Source organism: Solea solea, chromosome 11, assembly GCF_958295425.1.
Source record: "Solea solea chromosome 11, fSolSol10.1, whole genome shotgun sequence".
NCBI lineage: Eukaryota > Metazoa > Chordata > Actinopteri > Pleuronectiformes > Soleidae > Solea > Solea solea.
The window spans coordinates 4802965-4817240 of NC_081144.1; the positions used below are offsets into that span (position 1 = coordinate 4802965).

General features: G+C 39.4%; 1 protein-coding gene across 1 annotated transcript; it reads left to right on the forward strand.

The window, feature by feature from the left end:
- Window positions 1–264: 264 nt before the first annotated feature.
- rnd1a (Rho family GTPase 1a) lies at window positions 265–12372 on the forward strand. The gene is made up of 5 exons (XM_058643668.1): window positions 265–548; window positions 1437–1524; window positions 6968–7077; window positions 7899–8033; window positions 8676–12372. The coding sequence occupies exons 1-5, from the start codon at window positions 429–431 to the stop codon at window positions 8919–8921; spliced, it is 699 nt and encodes a 232-aa protein (XP_058499651.1). The 5' UTR covers window positions 265–428; the 3' UTR covers window positions 8922–12372.
- The last annotated feature ends 1904 nt before the right edge of the window (window positions 12373–14276 follow it).

Here is a 14276-nt window from a genome sequence, read left to right on the forward strand (position 1 = left end):
GAAATCAAAGACATAATTCTGACTTTTTTTTCCTCACAATCTGGACTTTCTTGCTTTTTTTTCAAGTTTAGTTTCCAAAAAAATTCACATGTGTCCCTAATCCTCTTCCATAAGGCGGTGTCAGGTTAGTTTAGGTGGTGCATTGGTCTCAGTGAAAACCTGGCTACAGCCCTGCAGCTCTGCCCTCCTCCTCCTCCTCCTCCTGCTCCTCCTCACTCATTGGTTGCTGTGATAATATAAAGTTCAGCTGAGGCTCTCCTCCCCTCTGCTCTCCTCCCTCTCTCTCTCCTTCTCTCCTTCTCTCTCCCTGTATCTCTCAGACTCACTGACTGGCCGATCAGTCGAGGAAACACCACCAGAGAACAGAGGACTTCACTCCATCACTCCCACCACTGTGTTTCTGTTGATTTTCCACATTAATCTGCAGCATGAAAGAAAGAAGACTCCCCCAGCCTTTTGTAGCGAGGTGTAAACTGGTGCTGGTCGGTGATGTCCAATGCGGGAAAACTGCCATGTTACAAGTGCTGGCCAAGGACTGCTATCCTGAGGTATGAGAGGATTCATCTACACATTTATTTATTCATTCATTCATTGATTCATTTATTTGCTGTCTGCACTTATTATTGTAGCATCACTTCATTTATTCAGAAAGGCAGGAAAACTGAATATGCCTGAAACAACACAAGGAGCTTTTAAATTGTTTTTCCTGCACCACATTTCAAGTTTGATCTCCTATTGATACATATTAATACATCACATATTATTTTGTATATATTAACTCTCAATGCATTATTGTGCACTGTACTGTTTTTTTGTGTACTGCAATGAAGTCAAGATTGTTGGACTAGAGTGAAATAAGATATAATATGTAATATTGTAGGGCTCCAACCATTATTCGATTATTAATCAGTTACTAAATTAATAGTGAAATAGTCCACTATTTTGATTATTGATGAATTGGTTTGAAGATTTTTCAGTTTCTTAAATGTGAGAATATTCCCAGGTTTCTTTGCTCCATAAGACAAAGAAAAATCATGAAAACTGAATCATTTTGGTTTTTGGACAAAACCCGTTATTCAAGAACACCTGATCATTTCCAGGTTTGGTGAACTTTGATCCACATGTTTCAGGATTTTCTGACAAAAAGTATTAAATTATTCATGAAAATAATCGACAGATTAATCGATGATGACAATAATCCTTAGTTACATTTCTAGGAGTGATATATTACAGGATGTGTAAGCACTTTTGAGGTTGTGAATTGATTGGTTTGGTTCATTGGTGAGTCTCTTTAAAAAGCTACCAGGAAGAAAATGTGAAGATCTCCATTTCATGCCACTCCTGCTGTTGGTCAGATTCAGTAAATACACGTTACCTATAATAAGCAATACGTATAAAATCAAGCTGAATGTGCTCCTTATGTCCCTAATGTATAGACGTACGTCCCCACTGTGTTTGAGAACTACACAGCCTGTCTGGAGCTGGAGGAGCAGCGAGTGGAGCTCAGCCTCTGGGACACATCAGGTGAGGCTTTGTGCTTTTCTTTTTCTTGTTTTGTTACTCACTCACACTTGAATAAAATGAGTGTTTACCTCACAGTCCGTTTAAAAAGCCTCCCTATCTGCCATGATCAAGGTGTTTGTGTTTGAGCAGAGATTGAAGGAGTCGGTTTCAGTGCTGCATTCAAAGGTTAATTTGTGGAACTTGTTTACCCTCCCAACAGCACAGTCAGTCTAGAGAGAAGCCCCCCCCCCCCTCCGTCCACCATTGTTTTAGCGGCAGTGTCACTGTTTACACAGACGTCACTATCTGTCAGTCCTGTTTTGGTGCATTTAAAGCACCTTTTTAACTGGTGTGAAATCTGCAGAGAGACCCTGCCGGGGGATTAATCACAGACAACAAACAACCGTATACAGTGAATAATGTAAATGTATTAGACCAGCTCGCTGCAAGAGAAATCTTTCAAAATGGAACGTTCTTTATTGGGCAAAAAACAAACTGAATTCACCTTTTTATATCCAAATGTGAGCCGACTCACTGGGCTTCTTCTCTGAGAAGTCATTAATGAATCAAATAAATTAAATAAATACAATTTTCTGTTCAGGAATCCAAGTAAAGAACTATAATTTGACATCTCAATCAAGAAATAATAATGTGCTTTACTATTTTATCCTGTTTTTCATGTAAAAATGAATGGATAACAATAATAATTGTATTTTAGCTTTAAAATTATCATTTTAGGTGAAAGAGCTTCTACATACTGATGTATTAACCATTACAGAAATATAATTTTTCTTTGATAATTACCAATACTGTTAATTTAGGGCAGTTGTGACTGAAATAATATTAAAAATTTCAAGATTTCTTTATTGGGTATTAGGATATGAAGTGGGAACAAAATTGCAGTCTCTAACACCCAGTCAGCCCAAAATATAACAAAAAAAGAACTAAACCGTGGTGACTTATGGCATGACGGTACTGAGGTAAAAATGTTTAAATAAATTAGTGCAAAAGTGCAAAAGATTTGTTAACCATTGTATCATTTTGCACATGGAGTCATTGGAATGAATAAATGAGCCAAAACTAAATCAATTACCAGAAATACTACAAGAAAGATCAACTAAGACAAAAATGCTCATTCAGACTTAATTTCAATAATATCTCAATGTTCCTGCTGCTATCGTTGATTGAAACTCTGCTTAAATCCCAGGTTTTAAACAGGTTTTTACCAGTTCAAACCAGTGTGAATGTGCTTTAACATCATTCGATCTCTGGTCAAATGACTCTGGAATGCACTCTGGTTGTTATTGGCTTGGGCTCTGATTGGCATCAGCAGGATCATAAGGGTGCAAAGGGTCTATTCATCTTTGCAGCAATACATGGCTGTAATAAACCCATGTTTCTCAAACTGTGGTACGTGTAGCACCAAGTGGTATGCGAGCTTCCTCTGGTGGTACTTGGAGGAAAATCAGAAATACTCTACTACATTTCTATGACAGGGTATGTGTAAATTAAATTATAATAATTAGAGTCACCTTATCTCTCGCTCCATCTTAGTCTAATACCACTCTACCAGTGTGTGAAGTATATGTGAGGAAGAGGAGGATGGTGAGAGAGCAAATGATCTTATTGGGAATAAATCTGTCTCCTGTGAAAAGACTTAACTCGGCCTATTTACACCACTGTATTTTAACGTGGGTGCCAATGGTGTTACTTCAAGAATAGGAATATTTTCTCAGGTGGTACTCGGTATAACCCGTTTGAGAACCGCTGGTCTAAACCATTCTAAACGAGAGGGACTGAAGTGAAAGACGTGTCTTTCTTGACTGGCTTTGTTTCCGGTGACACCGGGTGATGCAGGGTTTAAAATGTTGTTATTGTCTTGCCCAATGCATGTAGACTAGTGGAGCTGGGAATCAAACCCACAACCTTCAAATTGAAAGATGACTCGCTCTACCACTGAGCTACCGTATTAATTTGCATTCTAATTCAGTATATAAACACACACATATGCTGTATTAGAATATTAATCTGCTCTGTTTGATTTAAAGAATGAATCTTTCATTACATTATTAATTGTCCGTTGAATTTCCATTGATATTAGTGTAATTCAGTCAGGATGTACGGTATTTAAGGCAACTAGCATTTTAATTAGCTGATAAAAATGTATCCATATTATAGTTTGCTCGAGCCTCAAGAGGCTGTTTCCTCTCAGTCCCTTCATTCGTTCCTATAACCCACATGTCTCCAGTCTCACTTTCCCTTTTAAAGCAAAAGTTTAAACAAAACCCCACTGAATAATTTGGGACTTTCCACATCAGACACATTTCCCAAAGCAGCCTCATCGTCATAAACTAGAGCAGAAACTATTCATGGTTTAAAAATGTTAACTTGTCATCTTGACGTACAATTTCCCAAACGTGTAACTGGCAAAAATAATCTCAAATTACAGCGGCCCGCTGACATCATGACCTGATGTAGAATACAGTACATACAAAAATCATGTAAATAGGAGAAAGAGGAGAAGCCGTGCACTGCAGGGTACATTTCTTTCATAACAGTTCTGGTTGAGGCGTTGTGCTCAGAGGAAGTGGAGCCGTGCCAGTTGGCCTCCAGAGGGGTTGTTTCACAGGAGAGAGGGGGAAGCCTCGTCCATGCAGGGGGTGGAAGTCTGTAAGAGTGTGGGCAAGTGTGTGTGTGTGTCTCTCTGTGCGTGTGTGTTGTACAGTTGCTGTGAACAGAAGGCACAAGTGAGGGAGACGTAGAAAACATCTACACAACCTTCTTTGTGCCTTATGGTGTTTGCTGTCTTTAAAAAAAACAAAAAAAACAATGTATTATGTAACTGAACAAATGTAGGTTTGTGTGTTTATCTCCCACGGAGTACAAACTTTATGGACAGTCGCTCCTTTCTGAGGAAACATTACATAAGCCCTATTTACATTTGCAACACGCACAGCACGCACACACACACATGCAGTAAGCATTCAGGTCATGGACACACTAATGAATCTATCTTTTTTACTCTCCTGCTTTATTATTAAGTTTAACAGTAGAAATCACAAGATCATAAAATGAACAGTGATCATCGAGGTTTCTTTATTATCCCCCCCAAAAATATGAACATAATTAGAACCACATCACAGGAAACAAATGTTAAATACAACAGTAGAATAAACATTGAAGATCCATTCAGACGGCTGATTACTGCAGGAATAAACGATGATTTAAAGCCGTTTGTTCTGCACCGATGGCAACAACATAAAGTGTTCCCTCTGAGGATGATTCAGGTCGACCAGCACCTGACCTGATTTAGTTCTTGGAGGTCGTTCAGTGCTATTCTAGTGATTCTGCTGCACACTTTTCATGATGCCCTGCAAGCTATTTTTTGCTTAAAAGAAAGTGACCTGTGCCAGTAAATAAAAGGAGAAAGTAAGAACAGATTTCATAAAGTGGACTTGAGGTTAAAACTGCGAAGTTTACGATAAAAAATGCACTCGCTGATGTTATTATTGCTGCTTTTCCACTACATGGTCCCGACACGACTCGCCTTGCCTCGGTACGGCGCGGTTATTTTGCTTTTCCATTAGCGATAGTACCTGGTAACTGGTAACTTATTTAGTACCTGTTCTGACAAGGTTCCAAGCGAGCTGAGCTGATACTATGATACTGCCGGCCACTGATTGGTCACAGCCGTCACAGGAAGAGGCGTGAGCAAGACGTCCGACACAAGAATCAAACTGAACAATGCCGAACTGTAGATCAAACAACTTTTAGCATGGAAATGTCTGAAAGGTCAACATTTAACAGAGGAGTCGTTTGTATTTCAGTTCAGTGACAGACAGAACCTGTCTAGTCACTAGTTGGTGTTTGTCGTAAGTTTACGGCAGTTTCATTGCAGTCGTGCAGTGATGACTCCGCCCACACTGAGTAGGTACTATATGGTAAGGGTTAGGCTTACAGTTGAGCCGAGGTGAGGCGGTGGAAAAGCGCCATAAGTGCTTTTTCACAGACGGCATCGACACGGGGTTCAAAGCATAGTGTGTAATCGATTACAGTACCGTAGTATTTGTACTGTTGTACGATTTTGCAACCACAGGAGAAACAAAGGAATGTCACATGTCACAATATCACATGTTTAAAGACTTATTAGAGCAGCGTGAGCAGAGCTCAGTGTAGTCAGGATCATTAAAAACATAATTTTATTGTTGGGAACAGACATGATTTTGCTGGGTATTTAAATACGTACGTATTTTAATGCCAGGTGTGAAAATCTGTACTTAACCCTGTCCACTTATGCTCTGATCTCCGTCTAGTACCCAATCATTTGGTTCATTTGTGCATTAATGAATTTGTGGATTCACCTAATAAAAAAAAAAAATATATAAAATGTGTGTGTCTCAGAGACCTTAGATCACAGCAGACTAAGGTGACAAAGAAATGTTACTGATAGATTCTAGTCGTACACGTTGTCCTACTTCACAGACTGGATATAATTCCATTTGAAACATATTAGAAGTATCTATTCTTGGTATCATTATATTGTCTTTTATTAGCAAGAAGTGGTTCTGGTCTGCATTTGGCCCGTTGGGACACGGTGTAGGAAATGAATTGTTAGCGTTGTGGTATGAGGAGTGATAAGGTGGCAGAGTGAAGACAATAGAGAGCGGACATCCTCCACGTCTGTTTATAGCACAGGAAGCTTCCGGAGAGAGCCAGAAAAAGCTCCACACTCTGGATAAATGTACTGTTTTTGGAAACTTCCTTCGCACCCTTTTACTTACATTCTCATTACTGCGGTGTCACATTAATGTGACAACAATGAAAGTAGACTGTGATTGAGACCGTCCATAGAGGGCAAGATTAATACTTACCACTGGTTAATAAACACGTTGGCTGCAGTCTCAGAAAGATGGTAAAGGTAAAGAAAGACTGGTAAAGATGTCATTTCAGTTCTTCATTGTTCACATTTTAATTATTTCAGACTTTGTGATATGAAAGGTATAGTTTGGGTTTTTTGAAGTGTGGTTTTATGACATATTATCAACATTGACAGGCCACCAGACAGAGACCCATACTGGAGGAAAAGCAGATTTTGACCACAGTTCATCTACAGATCTACAGTTCATCTCGCTGTTAGACAGCTGGAAACTTTAGTTTGTAAACCGCTCACTCTCCTGCACCAAAGTCCATAGAAAAAAAGTGTGTTCTTAGCTTGTGAAGACAAGAGAGGCACTGGACTACTGTTTCTCGTTTGATAAGTTGACATTTTCAAACACTGAAGTCTCAACATAACACATTTGGAGGCAGCAGTGGATTAACAACTCTGGATTAACAATCCTGTGTGCTGTGATGTTTCTCTATGTTACAGGGAAACAGCAGAGAGAATGATTGTGAAAGAATAAAAAAAAAATCATGTTCCTTAACATTAAAATGAAACTTTAATGACTGTGTTCTCTCGTGTCAGGGTCGCCATACTACAACAACGTGAGGCCCCTGTGTTACAGCGACTCTGACGCAGTGCTCTTGTGCTTCGACATCAGCCGGCCTGACACGGTTGACGGTGCCCTGAAGAAGGTACGAGGATGACAACACTGTATTAACTGTGTATTTTCTCAATGCCACTTTTATGTGTCCATGTTTGTTTCAGGGTCACTTTTGTACACTTTCTTGTGTCTTAAATACAGACAACAGTTGTATTGTTTTTGTATAATGAGGATGTCGTCACCTCCTCAGTTTCCTATAAAGCTGCAGTAAATAAATTCTGATTTGTATCTGTTATAGTGATGCTGCCAAACAGAATCAATCCAAATTTAGGTTAATGACAGAAGCTGTTTTGTGTATTCAGCTACATTACTGTATAAGAATCAATCCAAATAAGAAGGTAGTGCCAACTATCGGTTGTTTTTCTTTCTTTGACTCTTGGCCAGCTTATGTTGTTTAAGGCTATTTTGGAACATCTCCACCTTGATCCGTCTATTATTCATAAAAAGTTTAATAAAACTTTAATATACACTTACTCTTTAGGTAGTAGAGTTATGTGTGTATTAGGGCTGAACGATTTTGATTAAATATCTTATTGTGATCACTTTGACTGAAATATTGATTGTGATATGATTCGCAATATAAGAGGGAATGGTAATATTAATTTGAAAACATATTAAAAATGAGTCCTGTGTGACATTTGTGCAGATCTGTGAGAAACAAAGATGTTTTCTTCAGTCTGTAGAATATGATGTGTACAGGTCAGGACAGTATTTAATCTAAAATGGTCATTTGACACACATTTTGCAATTTGCAGCCCTCGTGTGCTCCCTCATCTTGACTCTGCAGTTTATATATTCCTTTGACAGTCTGATGACACTTCTCTTTATTTCTTTCTTTCTTTGGGGGTAAAGTGGAAAGCAGAGATCCAGGACTTCTGCCCCAGCACACGGATCCTGCTGATAGGATGTAAGACGGACCTGCGCACGGACGTATGCACACGCATGGAGCTGTCCAATCAAAAACAGAGTCCCGTCTCCCATGAACAGGTTTGTTTTTTTACTACTGCATTTTAGATTTCTCTTGCTCCTGAATATGTCGCTCGTACTTTCAGAATCAGCTGTCCATCAAGTCTTACGTGATTTCCGTATTCCCGTAGCAGACTCTGCATTAAAACCACTTGAAGGTCAGCTTTAACTGTTCTCTATGGGATGGCACAGAATAGGTGTTTTTTCACTGGTTAGCTCGACAGTGGGGAAAAAACGTCACTTCCACGGAAGCTCATCTTCTCTGGGAGTCAACGGAGCAGTGGGCGGGGCATGGACACTGGGCTTCTGTATGATGATTGGAGGAACTGTGTGAAAGGCGGAGCCAGTTTTTGATTGACAGAGTCTTTTCTGCCTCAGTCCTGTGTGGATTTTGCGAGGGAAGTCTGCAGACAAATATCTAGTCGTTGTGTGTTATTTCCTTAAACACTATTATAGCATTTCAGTTTTACATAATTATCACGTTTTCTTGTTCTAGTTGTTCGTTTGCACAATTTATGTATAAATAACTGGGCGAATAAATGAGCTTCCCCTGTTTCCAGCAACCACCACTGCACCAAACCCTCTTAAATGTTACACACGGCACCATCACTCTACTGTAACTCGTTATTCACTTTTACCTACGTATAATTTTTTCCCTCCTAGGGTTTGTCCATGGCCAAACAGCTCGGAGCCGAGGCGTACCTGGAGTGCTCGGCGTTCACATCAGAGAAGAGCATTCACAGCGTTTTCCGTACGGCGGCGCTGGCCTGCATGAACAAGCTGCAGCCTGCCACCAAGCCCAGCCCCGTCCGCCGCCTCTCCAAGAGACTCCTCCACCTGCCCAGCAAGACGGAGCTGCTCTCCTCCACCTTCAGCAAGGACAAGTCCAAGAGCTGCTCCATCATGTAAATACTGTTGGGATCACGGTGGAGGACGAGCAGACTGTTGAGTGCTGTTGGAGCTGGTTTTGGGGCACAGATGCAGGGTTTGCAGAGGAGAGAGAGAGCAAATACGTGGATTCCTTCCTCTTTCTTTCTCTCTCTCTCTCCTTTGCAGCCCAAACTCCCTCGACCATGGCACGCAACTCTCTCTACGTTCTGCTCTGAATCTGAACTTTTTGGACCGTCACCAGCAGTCGTCACAGTGACAGTGATACTTTTTTGTTGTTCTGAGAAGTTTAAGTTTAATTCTTTACAGTGTGGAGTGTGTGACAGGCACTTACAGTAAAGGTCCTGTTTTCTCCTCAGAGGCTGATGTGATCAGTCAACTTAAATAAGGCCAGTACCTCCTCGTTTCCAAGGGGTTGTAAACACTGCATTACCCTGATGAGACCCACTTGATAATCTTGATAGTGGCGCCCCTTTCCCCCACCATCTTTTGATTTAAATGCCTCCTTAAGGTCACAATACGGGCTGAGTGATGAGACAAAATGTAAAGTCTGACAGGGCAGGAAGCCGTATGTACACATTTTAAACAGTGGTCCCTCAGCAAATGATTCCCCCCACTTGACCCCTCACAGTGTTTTGTTCTGGAATTAAAGCTGACGGTGGAGGAACGAGGAGAAAGAAGGGAGGGATTTGGCAAGCAAGAGTCTTCACTTGTAGAAAGGTGGTGGGAGGACGAGCTGCCGAAGGAGCGCGATGTGACTCAGCACTCGCATGAGCCACGAAACGACGCAGCGTGGATGAAAACAAACAGAATCTGAGACATGTAAAGACTGAACATGTTCTAACAGATTAGACCTTTCATTCTCCTGAACCACAGCAGTCTTCATATATCAATATGGCTTGATTTTAGTGGAGTTCCATACATGTTCCCACAAAAACATTAAATATTCTTTCTTTCTTTTTTAAAAAAAGATAAAACAAAGATTTCTTTGAATACGAGCTAAACAAGATGGATTTATTTATATCTGTTGCTTCATGGATATTTATTGAGGAGCAAGTTGGGACTTTTTATTGTAGTTACATACGTCTATAGTGAACACAGTACAACTTTGAAATTGGTGGATTTCACCGATCTTAATTATTTGATAATTATATTTAAGACACCCATGCTTCCATTGTTAATATCTGCATTGGTTTCCATTAGCTCCCAACGTTTTGGAGAAGGTTGTTGTACCCAACAATGCAGACTGAAGCAAGCATGTGACTAAAAGCTGACAGAGAAAGAGAGAATGTTCACATGATCATCTGGACTACAGAAATGGTGATATTCTTCTTCTTCTTCTTTCCGCTTCTCACTTAAGGCCACAGCAGATCGTCTTTTCCATTAATTTGTGCATCTGACACTTTGATACTGGCATATTTACACCAAGTAGCTTCCCAGATTTTCCCAAGGCCGAGCAAATCAATCATTGTCTAATTGAAATGGCAATTTGAAACAAAGCCATTAGCAAATCACAAAGGGTGCCAATAAAATGTCCTATGTTTTATGCCAGTGGAAAAAAATGCAATACATAGATAATAGAAACGCTTCATGTTTTACAGTTCTTATCCTTGTGATAAAATATAGTAGTTTATATTTCTGATGGCATTTTTCAATGATTTGAAGGTCACACCATCCTGGGTATTACTACCTACTCACAAGGCTTTAAATTGAATTCCCGCCACACGTGCATCAACACTAAATGTCTCCTGAGATGTTGGCCTGATGTTGCAGGGTTTTTGAATCGATTCATAGGTGGAGAGGTTTATTATTTTCTTTCTTTTGAGGTTTTAATAATATATCATTTTCTACATTCCCTGCAAACTACTCTTAACATTTTCTACTTTTAAATCCGCTTTTGTCTCGGATGTTTCTACACTTGCTTCCCTGTGACGGTTCTGTTAGCTGTTGATGTTGTTCTTCTATTCACTCGAGTCTTCAGGCATTAGCCGCTGTTGACAGCTCAGTTAATAGAGGAGTCGGTGATTTGTAGGTCTGCACCGAGAAGCCCCGGACTTCTCTGGATGTACAGCACACTGGAATTAATGCGTTGCCTAGCAACAGTGCGAGCATGGACTCCTGTCTCCCGGAGAAAGGGGAGGGATGGCTCTCCGAGAGGGCGCCTCACCTTTTATTTGTAGCATCAGACAGAAGCCACAGCGAAGGTGACGGCTGGACATTTCAGGGAGCAGCAGACACTTAAATAACTCAACACTGGCTTTAAAGAAATATGGGTTGTTGGGAGCAGTAGCATTCCGTCTTAGCTCATGTCTCTGCAGTTCTTATTCCATTTGTCCTGCCATCATAAACACTCTCAATTTTGACATTTATTATCTTAGGGTGTCTGCAGATGAGTGTCAGACATTTAACTCACTTTTAATACTAACTATAAAGTCTGAAGGTGTTTAATTAGATGACATATTTTATTTATTACCAGAAATACATACAATGTGAGGTGTATATATATCCTGAAAATACAACTAATGTGATCGGGTAAGCAATAGAATGATTGATGGATTGGGTCATATTGAATTTATTTATTTAGTTTTTAACTCTCCTCCTCCACTCTCCTTATGGCATATATACAAATGTACAGAGTTTGCTGGTTTCAAGAGGGGACATCTCCACTGGTTGCAAAAAATAACTCAATTTGAACTTTTTTCAGAGGAGTCATTGGTCTCAATTGCTAGTTTCAGGTCCTCTTCAATAGAACCGATAGACAGTGGTGTCAAATATGTAAATTATGCTCACATTCAAAGGAAAATAGACAATAATGTGCGTTACATGTGAGTGGACACATCCAATAGTCACCTGGTGACATCTGTGAGCTCTGTTTGAGAAAAAATGTGAACATGGTGGCGGCAACGTCCAGAATCTGGAGGCTTCAAATTCAGATTCTCATGGGTGACACTTTTGTCCATTCTGAGTTGATGATCTTCCTCCACTGCTGCGATTAGAAGCTTTTGCGTCACAATTATCGGCACAGTTGACCACTATCATAACAATGACGTGTCTCAGTAGTTTACGTCTTCCGAAGACACACACACGGAAATAACTGAGAACAAAAACTGTTGCTTAAAGCATCCACAAGATGGGATTTATGAGTTAATATTGCATTGTTATAATTGTCTTCTAAAGACTTCTCCTATTTGAGATATTTAATTTAATGCCTTTTTTAAAAAAAACGAAAAACCTGCATATACACTGTATTTTACTGTTCCTCTCATGCTGGCGTTCTGTTGTACATATCCTTCCTGTTAAAACTGTTTATAAGGAATTTTCCCCCCCGGAACGAATGTTATTGAAGCAAAACTACATGTTTGTGTCAAGTTGCCAGTTACGGCTTAAATTATTGACTGAATTCTGTAATTGTTATTGTGATACGCTATTTTCATCTCTGAGTCTTTATTTAAATAAACATGTCTGAAGTTCATTTTTTACAGTATTGTTTTCTGTGCTAAAAACACGACAAACACAAATTGTGTGAATGGTAACATTACTATGTCAGATACGCTTGTCTTTTTATCTCTCAAGGTCATTTTAGTTTTAATTCTGTATCTTTTGTCAGATTTCAGATTGTGTTTCTTAGATTCAGGAGCTTTTATCGAAGTAGGCCAAACGATTATTTAGGTAATTAAATCAAAGTCAAGGCTCTCTGTGGAAAGAAAAGACAGATATCTTAGCAGCAGAGTGTCTATTATGTCTTCATAAAGAATGATAAATATACTTGTTCCCATGCCATGGACACTGTGGGTTCAGATACAGATGCTATCACTGTCTGTCTGACAGAGGCCAAATCATTTCAAATTTGCGTACGTTCCAATTTTTGCACAACAATTTTTTTTTGTTCAGTCCCTCAAGACAGCGTGGCCTCCAATAAGATGATTATGACAGCTTCACAATCAAAACAAATATAACATTAAAAGTAACAAAAAAGGACAAGATAAACTTAACTGATGAGACTTTGTAACAATCGGTGAAATTCTAATCTTAATACAGGGAGAAATGTATGTGCTATCTTCTTGTGTTGGTAATTATATGTTACCCATTATATATGTTCTCACTTGTAATACAATAATAAGCTTTCTACTCTTCTCTGTTAAATTCTATATCATATGCAAAAGTCAAACGCTAGAATTTTTGGGTAAGTTTCAGTTTAGTTTATGAGCAGATGGGGATTCTGAGAGAAAGTAACTTGAAAGAAATAGAAAAGTCTCTTTTTTATGTCCACATCTCTGGCTGTAACTATCTTTTTGTTGCCTTTTTGTTCACGTTTGTCCCAGTCATTTTAGATCTTTTAATCTTAGACTCATATTGGGGTTCATATTAGACCACATAAGAGGTCTTTAAATGGGGAACATGTAGATAAAAAGTCAAAGAAAACTCAAAGGACTCTCTTTTAAACTATTATTATAGTGGCACGGCCATGTTATACTGTTTAAAACAAACATAACATGAACAATTAACACAAACACAGGGCTAAGGCTGAAACACGTCAGTACATATTACATTAAAGGGTTATTAATAGTTTATAAGAAAGTACCTCAGAGTTTTTCTTTTACTTTCTTTCTAAAGAGGAACTTTTGTTTTGAAAATAACCATGAAGAAAATGTCTGTTTTGGAGATACATGTGTGACATGAGCTCTCAGCCATGTTGTGTCAACATTATTCATCATTTTGTGTTTCTTAATTACACGTCAGACAGCGGTTTTTGCTCCTCCTCAGTCAGTTTCAGCTGTGACACCTCTGTCTTTTCAGTTTCTGCCACTTCATCTTATCAGAAAGCAAAATCAACATTGTAAGAGAATTAACACTGCTCCATTTAAAGCAAATACGCCACCACATGAGTGTGTGAGTCTGCTGTGAGTGCTCAGAATAGGATCTATATGAAGGATCCATATTTGTTCATATCAGTCCTATTAATACACAAACCAAGACCATATATTGACTATATTGATGTCTTGGGGATCAATCTTCCTGCTGGAGCTCACGTGTGGCTAAGGCCATGAAGCTACTGTATAACAAAATATTGCTTCAAAAATATTAAAGACTTGATTCTGCTGCTGCTGTTTTCCCCCTCCTGACCTCCAGTATTATATTTGCCTCGTCTTTCACTTGACTGATAGCGGCTCTTATCTGGAACTTCCTGGCTTCGTCCTGCTGTCACACTCTGCCCGCTGATGTTATGAGGTGGATAAAGTGGTTAAATGTTTGTCATTCCTGAACTATCGCACACACAGGATACAGCGGGCGAGACTCATGACCTCTTTATCCATCACCCTTGTACAACAGGAGGGGAGGAAATTGTGACTGTACACCCTGCCTCGCTCGGATAAA

Coding starts and splice junctions, on each gene's coding strand:
- rnd1a (XM_058643668.1), top strand. CDS start 429: ATGAAAGAAAGAAGACTCCCCCAGCCTTTTGTAGCGAGGTGTAAACTG. Junction 549..1,436: donor CCAAGGACTGCTATCCTGAG/GTATGAGAGGAT, acceptor CCTAATGTATAG/ACGTACGTCCCCACTGTGTT. Junction 1,525..6,967: donor CAGCCTCTGGGACACATCAG/GTGAGGCTTTGT, acceptor CTCTCGTGTCAG/GGTCGCCATACTACAACAAC.